At 39.1% G+C, this 19,859-nt stretch overlaps 2 protein-coding genes across 4 annotated transcripts in view; one reads left to right on the plus strand and one right to left on the minus strand.

The window, feature by feature from the left end:
- Window positions 1–19,859, plus strand: part of LIMS2 (LIM zinc finger domain containing 2) — a 36,655-nt gene that overhangs the window by 5,067 nt on the left and 11,729 nt on the right. For 2 of the 3 annotated variants that reach the window (XM_075507488.1, XM_075507486.1), the window contains 3 exons: window positions 11,046–11,205; window positions 12,031–12,097; window positions 12,409–12,529. In XM_075507488.1, the coding sequence (XP_075363603.1) occupies window positions 11,050–11,205; window positions 12,031–12,097; window positions 12,409–12,529 (344 nt within the window). In that variant the 5' untranslated portion in view covers window positions 11,046–11,049. Of the gene's footprint in view, window positions 1–2,430; window positions 2,556–11,045; window positions 11,206–12,030; window positions 12,098–12,408; window positions 12,530–19,859 lie in introns of those variants that run through there. The other variant, XM_075507487.1, reaches the window with a different exon arrangement.
- Window positions 13,883–15,774, minus strand: GPR17 (G protein-coupled receptor 17). The gene has a single exon (XM_075509172.1). The coding sequence runs from the start codon at window positions 15,751–15,753 to the stop codon at window positions 14,719–14,721; it is 1,035 nt and encodes a 344-aa protein (XP_075365287.1). The 5' UTR covers window positions 15,754–15,774; the 3' UTR covers window positions 13,883–14,718.

Consider the following 19,859-nt stretch of genomic DNA (forward strand, 5'->3'; position numbering starts at 1 on the left):
CAGGGCATAATTATTTTTGTAAGACATTTTTGTTATCACTATAATTGGTCTAATTGGGATCTGGATACGCCTATGTACTTCCTGCAGTCAACAAAAGAAGAACAGCTGCATTTACAGATACGCTATTGATTGTTCCTAATCCAGTTGAGGTAAGAAATAAGAGTATATTATTTTTGATTAGGCTAGCGTTTGACTAGATGCTTTTTAATTCAGTAGAGAGCTGCTGCTGTACATGTGCTCTATTTTATGAAGCAATTGCTAGTAAAATGGTTTGAAGGAGGAGGAGGGAGTATAAAGGTCGATAATATTAAGAAAGGTTCTTGGCGCTGACTAGAAAGTACCTGCATCAAACCAAGAGATGTCTCATCTCTCTGAGTTATAAGCAGCCATTTCTACTCTTCTGGGTTGAAAAATGTGTTTTTAATCTTATTATCTTTCCATCTAAATCTGCTCTCTGAGGCTCTCTAGATAAATTTTAACTTGTTGGAAGGTCCTTAGTAGTCTGTTCTGGGGACATAGAGGTGCTTCTCTAAGGAGACCTAGCTAGCTGCTAGAAAGAAGTCTAGCTGCTTTCTTCTCTGCTTTGGCCCAGAAAGTAACCAGCTGTAAGATTTTGGCATTGACCCTGTCTCTTAAAAGTGATCTGTCAAGACGGAAAGAAAAACAAAACCATGCATTTTCACTCTTTATTTGCGAGGCAGCAAGAAAGGAGTGAGTGAGATAATGTTGAGGAATGAGAAGACAGGATGGTTATTGTTTTGATGTTTTTTTCCTTCAATCCCTTCATCTTCCCTGTTGAAGAAGAGAGTCATACTTTTCTGTGGAAGAGTGGTTATTTGAAAACCAATAAAATCATGTCGTATGAGTCAGAAGGGTAAAAGCTTAGGTGTTTGAGAGGGAAGGAGATTTTTAGCCAGATTGCTTAAGGTTAAAAAAGATTAATGTTGTGGTGATTTAATATTTTGCTTTGTGCTAAAAGTAAAAAGGTAATTTAGTAATAAATTTTAAAAGTGTTTTATTGCTCTAAAATTTAAAAGGTCAGCAAAAACACCCAGTGTGGAGGACATTTTTCTTCTTCTGTTCCATTTACATCACAAAGTAGAAATGGATAAAGCACACGTGCAATCTGAAGGATATGATAGTGGCAGATTGCTGTCAGAGGTCAGGAGCCTGAAACTGCCAATGAAATGTGGGGTGAATTGTAGATTTTGAGGTTACTGATTTCTCGTTTTGAAAGTATGGCGTTCTTTATTTGTGCCTGTTCTGCTGGGTCCCAGTAAACCCTTCTGTTTTTCTTTAAAGGACAGAAGGGATCTCTGCTGGTTAATACTAATTTAGTGCTTATGAAGTCACCACTTACACTTCTCTCATTTTTTTCCTCTATAGCTTGCCAGGCTGTAGTCATGGAATATATTTCACTCTCATGCTACAAAAATCCTCATTTTTTGATAATTTACTAAAAAATAATTTGTAGGTAATGACTCTTGAGATGCTTTTCATGGCGATACTGATCAAATGACACTGACTCAGATGCTCCCGTCCTCCACTCCTTTCCCTTTGTTCTCTTAAAAACTGACTTCTGCATTCTCAGATTTTTACTCTTTCTCCCCCCCTACACCGGGCCCGAGCCATTTGTGCTGTGTGATCCTCTTTCTCTCTTGCAGGGGTGGGTGGAGAGGGGGAGTAGTAGAAAGGGCGAACTCCTGTTTGAAGGCCCTGTTCAGTTCCCAGCAGAGAGCTCTGGAGGCTGGAATGCCAAGTATGTTCCTCCTCTCTGCTTCCTGACCCTCCGCTGCGTGCCACTTCTGCAGGCTGGAGTGTGTCTGGAGAGCAAAAGTCTTCATGGTTTTGTTTCTTAGAACATGCTTTATCCAAAAGGAAGGAACAGTTCTGTTGTTTGCAGTATCCTTAAGACATTGTGTGATGCAGCAGCCTGCAGGGAGCTACCTTAGAGATGCCAGGGTCAGATACTGATCTGCAGTAAACTAAAGCGTTCATTGTCAAGAGATCTAGTAATCTATTTTGCTTTTCTGTATTTCTCTGTTGCTTTGATCAGAAAGTCTTCTTGAATTAAGTGGATTAATTAGATGAAGACTCGGGATTTTTCTTCTAATCTCACTTACAAAATTTATGCAGATACATTCTGCAAGTCTAACACAGAATGAGTTGCTGATGTAGACTCCTAGTGTGCTGGTTTAAATAGCTAATTACTAGTGGAATACAGGAAAGAGGTTGTCTGATCCTTAAGACTGTAGCAGAATGGCAGACGAATTGTAAGAAACAATGCCTGAGCAGGGGTCTATGCATCCTGCTTTAGCTCTTCTAAAATGTAAAGGCAACTCCCAAAAGGAAGGTGACTCATTGAATATCAGTGTTGCTGGCGTTCGCTCTAGTTGTCTCTCTGCATTCCCCTTCACAGTGGCATTGGGTGCCATGGCTGGCCTGCGACTTCGGGGGCTGGCATCCTCCAAACTTTATCAACGCCGGCAGGATCGGCTAAGTGGCACAGGGTCACTCCTGAGCAACAGGACAGATACAGCAGCTGGGATACGTGGGTATGTCTCTGAGATGAAGGGAATGGTATTGTTGAAGCATTTTCCAGGATTTGATAGATGTTCGGTTTTGGTGGTGGGGCTTTTTTATTTAAAGCGGGAATTGTCTGCACACAGTCAGAGGGGATGAAGTCTGTTTATTTTAATTTCCAAGTAGATTACGAAGGAAAGGACTTTCCTGATGAGGAAGCTTTCAGTTTTTAACAATAACAGGAAGGCAACAATGGAGAACCTTTCCCGTTTCAAAGCACTGTACTAGGCTGTTCAGAACCAACATTAGTGCTGGTGTTGTTAACAGTGAAGTATTTAGGCACTGTGGGAATAAAGAAATGGTGAAACGCAGTAATTTTTCAAAATGTTGATAAAACTCTACTGTTCTTTGGTTTTTAGGGATCAATAGTCCATTTTTTCACCTATACTGTTAATAGCAAGCTAGTTGATTTTAGTTTTTGTACATAACTCCAGTCCAGCAGAAACTGAAGCTTCAAGTATAGCTGCTTCTTGAGATTATTTAAAACACGTCAACCAAAGCTTCTTAAATCTGCCCAGACAATTCCATTTGATCATTACTTTTCCTGTGCTTCAGATTAAAATTTTACTTCTCAATTTTAATTGAAATTAATTTTGGGCAGGAGAGAAATTAACAGGAATTAAATAAAACTTAGTTTTTTGCATTTTGGGAGAACTGTGAGCTGCAGCAGCAATATGGGATCTGAAGTCTGTGTCACTGGGGAGAGCAGTGAGCATGCAGGAGAGGAGATTTTTTCTAGCAGTCAGAAGTTTCGAATTTCAGTCTTTTCTTAGCAGGAGATATACCTGATGCTTACGTGTAATGGAGCAATCAATTTGGCTTCTCAGTTTGAGCTGTGGATTCCTCACTAGAACTCTGCTTTTCCCACTATTTTCCTTTTAGCCTATAGCTATTAGTTAGTTGGTAAATTTCCAGTTTTTCCTACACAAAGTTGTGGGTGTGAATGCATGAGAATTCAGTGAGGAGGGGAGTAAGAAGGTAGTGAAAGAAATGGTGATGCCGTTGGGTGGGGAGGATGCTGTTCAGGAAGAGTGAGAAGCATACAAGGGACCTGTGAGAGAAAAGAAAATAAGCATTGAAAAAGCAGCAATGGAACACAAACAACAGAGTGTGAACTGAAGATAGGAAGGATGAGGAAATAAATGCCCAGGCATAGTCATCTCACATTGTCAAAATGTAGTTTCCTTTCAGCTATTTAACTGTGTTTCATCGTAACCTGTAAGAGCCTTCCAGAAAGAAGGTGAAGGCACAATATTTTTTCCCATGATTTCCAATTATTATTTCTAATAATTTTTTTCTGAGTTTGTAAACATGACAGAGATTTTTCAAGCCTTGTTTTTGGTTTTTTTTTAATTAGAGTTTAAAGCTCTCTCTTAAATAGATGTACCTAATCCGCTATGCAGAAATAATGCCCTTTTCTCAACAACGTGTTTATAGTACTTAGCACTACACTAGTATGGTTTTGGAGAACAAGGTTAGTTCTTGTTTGCCTTCTATGTCAGCTAGATTTCAGGAGCTGGAGCTTGGTGTTTGGAAAATGCTTATCTGTGCGAGATCTCTCTTTTTAAACCTATGCTATTAAGTGTGCTGTGTGAGGCTGCTAGAGGAGGTGATCTGGGCAGCACTGGCATAGCAATGCTGACAGTAATGGTTCTCCAAATGTACTGCATCGGACTTGGGCACGTTAGTAAGTCGAGTGGGGCGGGGAGCTCGCTCTGAAGCCGAGCACAACGAGGACTACAGGGGTATGGTGCTAGATGGGAGGATGCTCACGGGCTGATATTGTGCTGTGTTGAAGGAGAGAGCCTGTGTATGTATTGCTGTGGTGACGCGTGTATAGAGCAAGGCAGACCATGCTTGCGTATAAACTATATGCTGGCAGAATTTTTAATAAGGCCAGGAGGGTTTGGGAGAAATAATTTTTGCACCTGGCAGAGTGGTTTAAGGGGAAAGTGTCTAGACAGGCAAATTGAATACATTTTTCACAATATAGTTCTCGAACCAAAGTAAGCGTAAAGCCACATATTTGCTGAAGATTATAATCTATTTGGGAATTTTGTCTCCTGACTTACTTGTATTTTACCCACAGTTTTTGAGCTACTGATAATTTTTGCTTCTCCCTCCTGATAGGTCCTAATAGTTTATGTCCTTTCTTCAGGCAAATGAGAGCAATCCAAAAAGTAGTGTTGCTGCTAGTTGATGAACACATTTGGGAATGATCTGTCTCATCAGTGCTGGTAAACAAACATCACATTTTAGCTCCTTTGAGATAATGGAAGTGACAAAGAGAAAGTTTAAATGTGTGTAAGAAGTCATTTATCAAATAGACCTTGTGAGTGAAGTGGTACATGCTTGATAATAAAAGGGTGTTTTTCCTGTGTAAGAGGTATAATCTGTTTAAAACCTGTACGTTTCTTTATGTTGTTGATGTTTCCCTGGGTTGAGTGAACACTGCTAAATGTGTGTCTCTTCAAGTAATTGGTCATGGTTTACTGGAAATAGGCATTGCATTGTGTTGAGAAGGGCTACTAAGTACCCGTGGCATAGGATTTTTTTCTGTGTGAATACCAACAGACTTTCATTGCTGATGCTGGTCTCAAAGGTCTACCTGATTGTGGCTTCCCCTGCAGGCCATCTGTACAGACATTGTATTCTGTTCTCAGCTGCAATGTGTGAAGAGTGGAATTTTTTTTTAAACCTCTGGCTTCTACTAATAGCAAATTGCTGTTGCTGGTGGGCCAAGGAAAGATGAGGAGCCATAAAGATTTTTTTCCATATTGTGACTATGAGTTGCATTTGTATGTTTTTCTTAATTTTGGTTATCCCTGTGTAGTAAATAAGAACAAAAAGTGTTTATTTCATTGAGACATTGGGGGCTGCATGGTTGAGGAAGATATGCTGAGAGAAACACTATTCATTTCTTACTTAGCCAGCTGAAAAAATATTTAAATAGGGAATGAACTGAAAATTCAATGCAAGCAGAAGGAGAAATGCTGAAAATGTTAAGCTATGCACATAGTTTTATCAAGTGCACAATAAATCATACACTGAACAAATGGGAGGGGTTTTTTTTCTCCAACATTTTATGACAAGTTTAATAATAATCTTAAAGAAGTTAAATCAGTTTGGGAAAGTTGTCCAGATAAAAGTCAATTGCAGTGAAGAGATTTTGGAAGAATGCTAGGGTAGTTGAGGGCTGTTTTTCAGCAGAAGTTCATGAACTGATACCCTTCCTCTTTCTTTTTTCTTTGTATTAGTCAGTATCTGTGAAATGAATCATAAAGTCTGGTATTGTCCCAGCAAATGTTTTTTTTGTCTTTGTCAACATTAAGGACTTAAAGCCACAAATCCTCAACCATGCTATGGGGATGGGAAGAAGCCTCTCTCCTGGAGTGCTCTGATTTTTATCTTGATTACTGGCATCTATGATATGCACAAGTGGTGATAGCTTTCTAGGTTTTTGACTTTTCCCTATTCTAGGCATCCATGTGTGTATACATACTAGAAATGACTATGTAAATGTTACCATATTGTGATATCTTCTGTATACACTAGTTTCTACTGGTAGACCAGAATAAGCGGAGAATACATTTCTAGGATTCCCTAGCATAGGTACGGTGCCTGTCTGCTGAGGTTTGGACAGTGCCCTCGGCTCTTGTATCTTGAGATGTTGTCTTCCTTTCTTTTTGTAGTATCTGTAAGGGTTTTGGTCATCTCTGTGTTGAAGTAATTCTTCATTCAGCATTGTGATGAAGGAGAACTCTCTTTGACACTAAAAACAAAAAGCTTTTGAGACCAATTAAAGAAAACGGATTTTTTTTCACTGGGCTTTTCTGACAGAAGCGCTCCTTGCACCTGCAGTTCCTTTCTTGGACCTGATAAGAGTCTGAGACTGTTCATCTGTTCTCCTGGTTGTCTAGTTGTCTGGTTCATTTTATCTTGCATCCATGTTTAGGATACTGAATTCTACTGATGCAAAGGCTGGAGCTTCTGTTCTACTCTCTTAGCAGTGCAAGTATTAGATTTGGTTTTATTTCCTCAACCTGCCACCAGTACTAGATCCCTGTGGAAAGATGTTTTAAAAAGGAGGTAACAGTGTAGAAGCAGTAGCATTTTAGCCAGCTTTCTTGGTATTTTAAGTCCAACTCTTTTTTTTTTCCTGTAGTAATACAGACCCAATTTCCTGAATATGTATGAGAATATGATATAAAAATATTACATTTGCTAGTCCAAATATATATGAAACCACTGTTTTTGGAGGATAGATCCATATTGACTTTAGTGATATAAGAAGGTAAAATGCTTTCAAATCTTTCTATAGTACCTGTTCCAGTGGCACAGAATGGGTCTCCCAGTTAACTTCCACTTCTTATAAAGAAGGAATTTTTCCTTTTTTTTTTTTTTTTTTTCAATTTGAGAGCAATGCTGATACTTTATAGTAAATAATTCTGAGAAGTGAAAGCATGAGAAACCCGCACCTAATTATAATGGTAAATAACTAATTTCTGTAAATTAGGTACTTTGACAGAGATAATTTGTTAAAGATATGGCACATAATAGTGAAAGATTGGAAAAAGCTTTGTTTGAGCACTGGTATTTTTTGGGTTTGCACAGGACAGGATAACTTCAGGATGTTCAGCTGGTCATGTTTTAATAGCCTTTCCTGTCTTTGTGTCACCAGTTTATTGTTATAACAGAGGAAGATTCTGTATTTTACCGAATTGCAAAAAATCAGTGAGCAAACAGAATACAAGAAGCACTCCATATTGGGGACTGTCCTTTGTGGGAAAGATTCAGATCTAAATATCTTACAGTTGACCCAGCAAGTCAAACTTCCGTGGTCACTCTTGGCACCACCATCAAAAGGATGGTTTTGGTGTTGCTCTTCCTCTCCCCATGCTGCTGGCAGAAGTGTTTTTGCAGCAGCATAGTAAACTGAATCATAAAATTGGTTGGAATTAGAACTGTCCTCCCTCCCCCTTCCAGCCTTGGTTGATTTTAACCTTGAACTAGTTGAAAAAATGCTTGTTTTTGCGTAATGAAGAGGGCACACAGGGATGTGTAGTTGAGTAGATTAAGAAACTATGGCATACGTGAAAGTAAAACTTTTGAATAAAAGCAAAGTCATATCTTTAGGGCAATACAGAAGTTGCAAATTTTAGCTTGAGTGTAAAAGAATAAAATGTCTTAAGTAAAAACTGATGCAAAGTCATGAATGAAAAGAGAGCAGAGAGATAAAACTCGAGCTATGATTATCAAAGAGCCACAGCTGCTGGTTTGTGTTACAGGAGACACACTGGTCAAGAGCTGATATGTGATTTAGTTGTGTCCTGTATGTCTCTCCCCAACAAATTTCAACTGGGTTATAGCTGAGGCAGAGAACTGTGTTATTTTGTGTACAGGTTTTTTTATGTGTGAGTAACAAGTCACAATCATTAGCTCATTTGCATTGTGGCATTTCCTGGACAGCTCAGGCTGTATGACAATCATCTTTCTTATGCTTTTAAGGAAATCTTGTCAGCATCAACTAAGTTCTTCTAGCTCAAACATTCTGAAAATTTTTTAATGTTTTCCACTTCCAAGTTTTTGAAGTGCTTGTTCTATGCTGTTTTGCAAAATCATTAGTGATTTTTCACTGCATATCATATTCTGTTGTTAAAATGGTATTTGAATATCTTGAGCAAAATTCCATAGCTAGGAGTTGGACCTTCTGCATCATGATGCATCAGCAGAATGGTAAATAAACTCTTGGGACTCTTGATGTTCTCTTGCTTTTGCAAATGAATGAGGTAAATTAGGTTTTTGAGAGTTAAAAACTAAATCCAAAATTGTACTTCATGCTAAGGGAAGACAGTGAGAATACAGAACAATAGTGCGTTTGACTTTCACTAGGAATTTCAATTTCCTGATAGATTTTTATATTGTTTAAAAGGTAGGGTTTACTGTGGGGTTACTCCGCCTTGACAGCCCTCAAATGCTGGTTTCAAAATGAAAGCTCCTGAAAGCCTTATTCTTATGAGTGAGTCCCTACATCTTCATTATCTTTCTCACCAACACAGCCATGGGACTTGTGTCAGAATCTCTCCCGGGATAAGTATATTCAATAGTGTTTGGTGTGAACTGTCACTCTCGTGATCTTGCACTGTGTTTCATACGGGAACATGGCTGTGGAGATTGCAGCCTGTAATTGTTGCATGCTGCCGTTGTCTAGGTGGCAGCTCTGTTCTTGCAGAGTTCAGCCAGCAGGTAGTTGGTAGTGGCAGTGATGGGTACTGTTCCTTCCCTAGAGTGCTGTTAAGCTCAATTTGGAGAAAGAAAAAAAAAATGAGGAGTTTTAAAATGTTGATTCCATGTTTGTAAAGCAAAAAACCCAATAAACACAACCTTAGATCATGCTTTGTTGTTAGTGTGTAGGGTGTAATACTTGATGTTGTGTAGGAAACTGAGACTCGCTGGAATGGTGTTTTGCCCGTTTTCTTCCATAATCCAGAGGAGATTTTTCACTGATGTTGACATGAGGCTTTCTTAATCATGGCTGTTGGCTAGCTCAAGTCTTGGAATTCAGGCATCAAATTTTTCAAGAGGGAAAAAAGACTTGATGGGGAGATTATGTTTTCAAGTCCTGATACAAATGTGTATGATGTAACTGAAAGAGTGGCTACTGAAAACTAAGCTGATTAGGTCTCTCGGCTTTGCTGCAAATGCTGATGGTTTTGTGTTGACCTATTCTTTTGGTACTCTGTCAGGATAAAAATGTTTCTTTAACCTATGATCTCTAGTTTATGATATTACAGGATTTCCTGCTTGTCCATAATTCCGGTCCATGTCTGTTTTTTAAAGCTCCTTCGTACTGCAGTAAGGAGACAAGTTGTAACAAATTTCTGCTAAATCAATACTACATCGTTGAAATTATTACCAGCTCCCTTGGTCTTTGCCACCCTTGGAATTGCAGTGGCAGAAATAAAGTATATTTTTACTGAGCGGTCACACCAGGTCACAGCATAGGATGTTTCTACAGGCTGCAGATGCGATACATTTGGCTCAGCTGAGCTAGCTGAAGCACAGGGCTGTTTTTGTTGCCTCAGGAGTGTGAGGTTGCTGCCTGCACTGCTGCCTGCTTGTTCTGGTTGCGCTCAGAGCACAAAGCCCTGGAATACAAATGGTGGCGTGTTTTTGTAGGGGTGTCTCTGACCAGAGGAAAGAGAATCTTCTGCTACTGGCACATGCTTATTGAATTACTGTTCTCTATGAAGAGGTGTGGAAAGTAGCATGTCAGGTTGTAGAGTAACACTAACGATGGAAATTCAGTTCAAAGTAGCTTTGAATATAAAAAGAAAGAAAAAAAACTTTTAAACCAAGCCATCTATAATTTTATGTACATGTTATGTGCTTCAGGAAAATGACTACACAAATATTTCAGAGATTTTTAACATGCTGGAAATTTTTTATACTCCCACCTATAAAACTGCTGTCTTTCCAATCATAGAATTCAGAAGGTGTCCAGAAGGCATGAAATAGTTTTTCTATATCTAAAAGTGTAACAATATTGAATTTTTATATTATTGGATAGTCTTGCGGTTAAAAGCAAGATTGCATTGCAACAAGAAATGGAAACTCTTTCCTTATAATTTTTCCCTCCCTGTTTGGACATGTGATGTGAGATTTTAAAACTGCATTCTGTTAGTGTATAGAGAACTTAGATTACCACGATGGCAAGTGTGAAAATTTTGTGAAAGAGGTTAGGGTAGTTTCGCATTTTAGGGGAGATAGAGCAAACGTCCTTTACACGATTTGTGAGTGTGGCTTTGGGGGTTTTTTAGCCTCACTTTCTGAGGAAATAAAGCTGATGTATTTGCCTAGCCAGCCAGAGAGACTTCTCTCTTCCCATACCTTTTTAACAGTTTGACAGTTTCAACTAATTTGTCAGGAAGACAGAAGCATTGTATGCAATTATTTTCCAATGAATCTTGTGCACATAAGCTGCTGTGTAGAGGGGGAAATGCCCTGTTAATTCCTACAGTGAAGGGGAGACTGCAGTGGGATATCAGGGCTTATTACACATCAGAAAATCCTCGGAGGTGCGCATCCTGAGACCAGAAGTCCCAAGAAGTCAGGATCGTTGTGTTTGCTGCTCTCCAAACTACTGGTTTATTTAAAATTGTGGATATTTGGTATGAACTATTAGCAGGATGACATAATGCAGTGAAAGACTGGTGAAGCAGTCAAAAATGTGCAATAGGCAAGTCTGCTACATAAGCTCATTCTGCTGCGTGTGAGTTGCAAGAACATTATTTCTAACTGATGTCAGTGCTGAATTGACTCATTGGTCTTTTTTTCATGTAAAAGGGAGTTTAAAGCAGTGGAAATGTTGTGTTCATAGATGTTGGGGAAGCTTGGATATGATTATACTCATGTGATTGGCTGTGACATTGCTCATGTTCTTACTCTTGTCTTTATTCCAGTAATATGTCTGATGCTCTTGCAAATGCAGTATGTGAACGCTGCCAGACTCGATTTGATCCTGCAGAGAGGATTGTGAACAGCAATGGGGAGCTCTATCATGAAAACTGCTTTGTCTGTGCTCAGTGTTTTCGTCAGTTCCCAGATGGACTTTTTTATGAGGTGAGGTCTCATACTATGTGTAAGAGAAGAGAAATAGCTCCATTAAAATGCAAGGAATTAGGTGACAATTCTGGCAGAAATACGAATTTCCATCTTTCTTGCATGTTTAATTTCTTAGCCCTAAACCTTTGTTGCTATTTTTTTGAGGGGCTTCCAACTTAATTTCCTTTTTTTTCTTCTCACATACTCCTTCCTATACATCAGTAACAAAAACTGTGTGCTTGCTCTTTGGGTAAGAGGCATTTCAAAAAGAAAATAGAAAATGTTTCTTAATATTTCATTAGACATAAGTGTATTTTTGTCTTTATTTTTAGACATTTTGTACCAAACTGTTCCTGGGCAACTGAAATTGGTGAATCCATTTCAAAATGAGGTTGAAATATTTTTACAGAATATGTGTTCGCACATATTTTGAATAACACATTATTTTAAACATGCTGCGTTCTTAATTTGCTGTGAGTTTTAGCCCCGTGTAGGAGGAGTAGTTCTGAATTACATGAGTAAAAAACCCTAAAGCAAAAATGAAATTACAGCCAACTATAGGAAAAGGGCTTTGGACACTTCAAGATTTTTACTGTCTTGTAGCAGCATTGCTATTAATTTAACTATTTGCTATGCAAATTCACCATGAGGCTGAAGTCATATCTGGATATTTCTATAAGAAAAATACTTAGGAGTTTAAAAACAGGTGATGGGGGCTGCAACTGGAAAACTTGACGGACCTTGACTAATTGGTCATTTCAATGGAAAATCATGCTGAACTATCAAGACGTAAGAGTAGTTCAGTTATTGATGAGGGCTCCTTCTCTCTTGTTTTGTTCACAGTTTGAAGGTCGGAAGTACTGCGAGCATGACTTTCAGATGCTGTTTGCTCCTTGCTGCGGGGAATGTGGTAAGATGTGGTGCATGTCAACACTGCAGGTAACAGCTACAGGGCTGTGCAGACCTCCCACCACTGCAGTGACATCCAGCCCTGGGCTGGGATTGTTGAGGTCATTTTAAGGAGCAGGAGCTCTGGAGGGAAAAAAGCATGATACCAGCAGTGGTTTGGAGTATTGTGGTTGTGGGAATAATTGGGTTTTTTTTCAAAGTTAGAATGTAATAGTTCTTGCGGAATTAAAAGTGGAAGGATTATGGAGGGCAGTAGACTTTTGATAAGACTGTTTTCTGCATGCATCTAAAGGTGTTGCTTTCCTTTTGCAGGTGAGTTCATTATTGGGCGTGTTATCAAGGCAATGAACAATAACTGGCACCCAGAATGTTTCCGCTGTGAGCTCTGCGATGTAGCACTTGCTGACCTGGGTTTTGTGAAGAATGCTGGCAGGTAAGATAGAGCAGGAGCTCTGAAAGTTTTATCAGTATGTTACTGATACAGTAGTGAGATGTTGAGAGTGGTCAGTTAATTGTACACTGAGAGGTAAAGCCTGAAAAGGTACAGAAGCAGCTTTAAGGAATAGCCTGTTAGGAGATGGGAAATTGAATGAAGAACAGTGTTCTTCATCCAATGAAACATGTAGAAAGCAGAAACTCAAATTTTAGTAGCTAGTGGATGGGTTCTGGAAAAGAAAGGGATTTCAGGCAAAAAGCTGAATAGCAAGTGAGAAAAAGGGATTATGTGGTCCTGGGCAGGCACATTTATCAAGTAAGCTGCTGAGCAGGAAATCAACATATAGCAAAAGGCCAAGAGAATAACACGAGGATTACAGCAAAGCCTGTTCAGCATGTGATTCCCCTGGTCTTTGGAAATCATTCATTTTATATACCAAAATATAAAAATGAGTCCTAAAGTTTGATTAATGTATTTAATTAAGAAGTAAATAAAAACATAAAAGGGAACTTGTACAAAAGCATACCATGATAAGAAAATAAAACAATCCAGCAGTTAGCACACAGTGTTGCACAATTCATAGTTAATTTCAGGCTTTCATGTGTTTTGAGCAAAGCCTAGTAGTTTTCTAGAGTTTATATTCTCACTATCTAAATGGTGAAGAAGGAAAGGAAAGGTTATATACTTGTACCCTGTCCAGCAGGGAGTCCTCTCAACTCCCTCTTCTCTTCCATCCTGCATGCAACTTCTGTGCCTTAGTTTTTGGCATTGGGCATAATTGATTTTCTTTTGACACCTAAGCTTGTTAGAATGGGCTGTTGTGATAGCACGTAGGGTGTTTTGGGAAAACAGGATTGAAGCAGTTCAAGCAAGATAAAGTATGTTTGATTTCATAATTTGTGGACCAAATCTAAAATGGTAAGGAGCTCATTCCCAAAAGCATAGAAAAGGGCTATGCGTGTGTATGTATCTGTACATAAAAAATATAATTAATCTGTCATGTGATTTCCTATAATATTTATCTCCATAGCATAGAAGCAGTCTTCTATTAAATATTATTGGAAACTCTTGTTTTCTTTTTCCTGCTTCTCATTGTACCTGGTCTTCCCTAGTCTGCCTGCCATTTCCAGATGTATTGCACTGGATGCAATTTGTATCAGTGAGGATAGTTAAGATAATTCCTACTTTATCCATAGTGAAGGAATAGTCTTGCTAGATAAGTCACAAAAAATAATTGTAAAACATCTCAAAGATAGGAATCTCTTCTGGAAAAAGTAGACTTCACTTCTTCATATGCTTACTTTTCTTCACTTTTGCCATTTGGGTTCATATTTTTATGATTCGATATGTAGTAAAGATGAATGCTGTATTCCTAAACAGCCTTTTTCCATTCTTTAGTTTGATGGTTATCAGGATATCTAATGTTTTGCAGGGAACTACATAAAAAAGGCAGTGTGGTAAATGTTGTCCAACCTCTGTCTGCAGCTTTGAGACAATGGCAGAGGGCAGATAGAAAAGGTAGTGTGAAGTTTAGTGCTCATCTCCAGCTCTGAATGCTGGGAAGAAGTAAAAAAAATTATAAGTCCTGTCTTAATTCCAGTCCAAACTGGGTGCATTGCAGCATTTTGGTCTTTTTTTCTTGCCACCATTTAGTACCAATTTTCTGTCTACTACATATAAACGCTTTGAATTCGGAGACTTGAACAAGATGTGCAAGCATGCTGTCTTTTCATCAGGCAGGTCTATCTTACGAGTGGATCTCTACTGCTGGCACAATATAAAATTTTAAAGTAGGCTGTATGCATTGTGCAGAGGAAGAGTCATTGCTCAATGCTTTGGGAATTAAGTTCTTTTTTTTTTTCCTTTTTTTTCCCCCCAAAATGTCTGTTTAATAGCCTCTTTGCTCCCTTCCCTATTCCTAAGTGTTCAGCCCTCAGTTTCACATCTTGGAAATCAGTAGAACTGTACTTCTGTTTGCAGTTTCAGTAAGACGAGAACATGTGATCTTTGTTGTTAGAGGGGTTCTTACTAATTGCAATCCCATAAAAACAACAGAACTTCCCTTCTCAGGATAAGTTTGACTCTGGGTGGACTATCTCGCTGCACATTTGTGCTCTCAGCTGATTTTGGTGGAATAGAGTTGGTGGAATAGAGTTCTTAAGTTGAAGCAGTGACAAGAGTCATGTTCACAGTTCAGATTTAGCACTTAGTGAGCTTTCATTTGTCTTACCCTCATATGTTTGAGGCAACATTACAGTCTTTTTAACACAAAAGAGATTGCACAAAGCCTCACGGAATTTCTCAGCTACAAAAAAATACATGACTGGGTCAAAGGCACCATTTAGACTCGTGAGGCAGGAAGTGATGCGGTTACTGAGGGCTAGAATACGCTGTGTTTCGCAGGAAGTTTTGGTCCCATTGTAATGGAGAATGTAAATGTAGCGATTGACGTGATAAGGTACAAAGCAAATCAGAAAGATCATCAGGACCATGATGATCATTTTGATAGCTTTTTCCTTCAGGTGTTTCTCAACTCTGTTCCCACTCTTCAGGCTTCGGATGATTAATAAGTAGCAAGTCACTGTAGTAACAAAAGGGAAGGTGAATGCCACTGCTAAGGACACAAGGGCGTGACGTGATGCCTTTTCTCTGTAGAGCTGCAGGCAGACCGTTGTGTTTTTCATCTCGACTGTCTGCACACTGAGCAGCAGAGGTGCCATTGCAACCCCAACTATAACCCATAGAAAGGCACATGCCAAATGGGCATAAAGAGACCTGCGCAGCTTGATGGACTTCACAGGGTGCACAATGGCTAGGAAACGGTCAACGCTGATACACATAAGGAAGTAGATACTGGCATACATGTTGAGATAAAAAAGGAAGCCAGTGAGTCTGCATGGGATCTCACCAAATGGCCAATGATTACCAGAAAAATGGTACACCAGCCGGGTGGGAAGTACCAGCACAAAGGACAGGTCAGCCACAGCAAGATGCATCAGGAAAATGTTGGCAGGGGTGCCTGACTTTTGGTCCCGGATGAAAAGCCAAAGAGCCAGGGCATTGCCAACAAAAGCCAGGATGAAGTCCAGGAAGTAGAAAGTGGCAAAAAGGATGTTCTCAAGGTGTGTCTCTTTGCCACATTGCTCTGACGTTTCCAAAGAGAAATTTGATTGATTTGAGCAATTGAAGAGGAGGCTTGAGGGATCTGCTGGGCCATTCATTTTTCACCACAGTTTTGAAGAAAAAAAACCCCAAACCTGAAAGAATTGAGACAGTATATTACAAAAGAGCCTGGTTTTGTGAAGAAAGAAACCCCAACAAACCCAAAAAACCCACCCAAAAAAACACACGTGGAAATCAGTGATGTCTCCTGTGTGCTAATATTGGTATGTAATATGACAAGTCAGTTTGAGTTTAAACCCTTATATTAAAATTCTGAATACCTCCTGCTTGGCTGGGTTTTCCAGACCATTAATTCTTGTTGAAGGAACCACTATAAAGAGCTAGCTAGCTAGCTGATTATGAGCTTGTCCCCAACCTGTGCTGAGATCAGTTGAATAACAGAATAGTGAAATGCTTATATGTCTGGTTAATGGAAGAGTAGAAGTGGGTTCTGTATATCTAGCTAGAAAATATTCGCTATGTTTAATTTGAAAGCCTGATTCAGGACTGAAGAGCTCCTAATGAGTCAGCTTTTCTGAGCACAGGTATTTGTTGTAAGGTGACCTAGCTTAGAAGATCTGTCTTGTTCCTAGAAGAGGTGGAAGACAGGTCAGGTATTGCTGCTATTAAAAAAAACGCAGGGTTCCTGAAAATCTTTTGAGAATTATTTTAGTCTGAAGTCCTGTATTTAAGGCAAATGCATCTAGTTCCAATATAGGAGGAGACTGTTCAGATGAGTAGCAGCATCTCATTCAGCAATAAGAGCTGAATTGACTCAAAAAAGATTATTAGTAATGCCCATGCTGTCGGTTACTTGTCAAAGTGTCATCTTTCCCTGCAGCTTTCTTCTTCTCCCAGCATAACTCTCTCTTCCTCCCTCAAAAGCCTGAACTCCACTGTAGCTTATCCAGGGCCTTTTCCAAGTAGCAGCTTAGTAAAACTGAGCTTAGCTTTGCCAGTCTCTCTGTTGTCTGCAGGGTCCTGAACGGCATCAACAAAAAGTGGTAAGATTTTTCTGGACACCTACCCATGGCTTTTTATACATTTCTCATCTGTGGGTACAGGTGGTAGGGAAATGCAGGCAGACTGAGTTTCCAGTTTCCTGTTACAGTATGTGCAGCAGTACCTCCATCGTGCTCACCATTGCATTTTGTACTGATTGACCATTTCTCCATAATATTCAATACATCTTTAAATACATCCGTTTTCCTCTACTGAGATTAAAATTTTAAGATGGTTGCTGACATCGTTAGGCAAAAATTTTAGTCTCGGGCAGAAGCTATGCTATGTGCTGAAATCTTTCATCATTAGGCAGTTGATCTGAGGCATTATGCAATGCATCCAGCTTCCCAACAGAACTGATTATTCAGATGTCTAAAAATATTGGTGGCTAATCGAGAAACTGAAATGGGATTAAGAACAGACCAATATATTGGAAAATGTAAACGAAATTCCAAGGTAATTACCATCTTCTGTTTGGCTGCTGTCACCTTCAGGTGGACAGAAAACTACAATAGCTAGAGATTAATATGCTGGACCACTTCTGTTTAGTTCACAGTTGAAGAGACAAAAGTCAACAGAAGGGAGACTGAATGAAATTCAGAAACTGAAATTTCTTCATATGGCCACAGAGGGGCCTTCTTACTCCATGCATTGCCTAGATACCCTGCGTGTTTATGGCACAAAAAAGGCTCTAGGTTTGAGTGTATGGGTACTCACTGCCTACTGCCAGCTGCATGCTTCTTTGTAGTCCTAAACATGGCAACAAATTATTATCTTGGAATTACTAGAAGAGCATGTGCAAGGAGAGTGTACAGCCCTTTTTTCCAAGAGACATTTTATCTATAAAGATACATGTGAAATCTTGCTTTCATGTACAAAAGGAAAATTCCCTGTTGCAGTTTTCCGTGTGAATTTCCTGGGTTTGCAGAGGATCCCACAATTTTTGTTTCTAGTGTTTATTTGTCCCCTACAAAGTAAAATCTGCAAGTAATTTTGAACACAAGATTTTGAAGTTTGTATGTGAAAGTAATGTTGAATGCTCAAATACTTGTCCTCCCTGGATGGAATTAGTTTAAATATGTATTTTTCTATTGCATACCAAAGGAGAAGTATGATGAGACCATGCCTTTTTACTGGCTGTTAATTTACAATGGTACCTATCTCCTGATCTGGCCATGTAGCCTTTTTTTGTGTTGGGGATTTTGTTTAAATATGCTTTTCATCTGTGAAAAATGTCATTGGGTGATCTTTATATACACACTTGTCAGTGATTGGGTGATCTGATGGCTAAGCATTACTCTAGACACAGTTGTGACACCACTGAGAAAGCAGTAAATGCTGGCTTGGATCAGCTGAAAAGGCAGAAGCAAGGATTGTCTAATGGAACAGACAGGGTTGTCTCTTGTCTTAATGATAATGATTTAAATCAGTTCAGGAAGTGAAGCAGTAAGCAGACTTTTTCCCTGTTTACAAGCTAAATACTAGGGGTTTAGCACATTGATCAACATTGATCTGATTCTATTTGAGCTGATTTCCTAAGGAGGATCTTTGGGATTCAGATTCAGCTGAGTGTCAGTGCCAGACTTGGAATAGCAAAGACTTAAAACTCAAAGAGTTCTGTCCTCACTGATGGCAGCGTTGAGTCTGCCATTGATTTCTATCTGGACATGCTTTTACTGCAAAATACTGTGGGGTGGAGTAGAAAGGAGAATGTCAGAGCTATCTAAAAGCCCAGTGTGTTAGTGTCAGGAAGGGAGAGGCTTAGAACTAATGATAAAATTGAAATAGATTCAGTCTTTTCATTTGAGTGCCTTCATGGGACAGCTGCTGTTACCTAATTTACTTTTTAGAGCAAGGTGAAGGAAGGTATTTTTTGTTGTGTGGTCAGAAATCATAGAGAAGGGAAGTGGGCCTCTTCCTAATTTTGTTTAGGTTTTAAATTAGGAGGGAATTTTAATCAAGTTTTAAATTTTTTTTACAGATCTGTTTGTTGACATGAAAATTTTGGTGTGGCACCTGAGTAGGTTAGGAAAAAAGCTGACATGTCACTAGAATTAGTTGTTGAGCTTATTTTTAGAATTGATATGTTTTGAACAAAATGCTACAACTTTACAAAAGTGATAGTTCTTTGACAGTGTGTTCTGTAGACAATGTGGAAAGCCCTTTGCTGTTATTTACACTTCCACTTTTATTTTGCCTGGTTTTATCCTATCAATTTAAAATAAATGTGTTTAGTTTTTTCTTTTTGGTTTGTTATGCTTACAAAAAATCACTCAAAAGTCCTGCAAAGCTTGTTGTACTAGTCTGTATGAATGCTAAGAGCAAACTAGAAACCTTCCCAAATGACCTAGAATGTGTAGTTTGTGCTAAGCTATATGGTGCAAGAGGCTTTGACTCCACAGACAGAAGACTCCTTTAGGAGTCTGGCTCATTGTCCAATACTTTCCGCTTGGATTGCACTCTTGATGTTGTACGAATATTGAGTGATTTACGTATTGCTAAACAGAGCACTATTCTGGAATGAGTCATTATCCCAGGCCTCCCAGGGCTGAGCTGTAATGGGGATGTCACTGCTCATTTGAAATGCATGCACACTGACCGTATTTCATGCCCTGTTTCTCTTCTGCTCAGAAACAAGCAAGATAACAATCCACAAGGCTGTCAATATAGACACAAACTGGTTACTCTTTCAGCAGATGCTCTATCATTAATGAAACAATTAATAAGCAGAAGAAGTATTTAGCTCATCATAAGTTAGTTACCTGGCTAGTTTGGAGCTTTTGTTATAATGCCCACTGCAGATAAGTTTGAAGTGTATGTTAGGGTTTGTAGTGGATATCAGAAATTCCTGTTCTTGCTCTCAGCTAGAACAGTTTCTGGCTTGGGATTATGCTGGTTTGTGGTTTTTTATGATTATGGTTGTAGTTTCTTGTCAAATGGGAGTGTCTCTTATCTTTCACTGAAAGTACTCTTCATTAGAAATAGTCCACTTCTGACTGAACTTCTTCTCCAGCAAATCACTCCCTGCTGAGCTTCCCACCCTTCAGCTGAAATACTTGTTTCTTGTGAGCACCAAAGCAGTGTTAGAGGGCACTGGACATACCATACAACTGTCAGTTTTCCTGGCACAAATGGATGTACATTAGGTACAGAATTCGAAAAC

Source organism: Mycteria americana, chromosome 7 (assembly GCF_035582795.1).
Source record: "Mycteria americana isolate JAX WOST 10 ecotype Jacksonville Zoo and Gardens chromosome 7, USCA_MyAme_1.0, whole genome shotgun sequence".
Lineage (NCBI taxonomy): Eukaryota > Metazoa > Chordata > Aves > Ciconiiformes > Ciconiidae > Mycteria > Mycteria americana.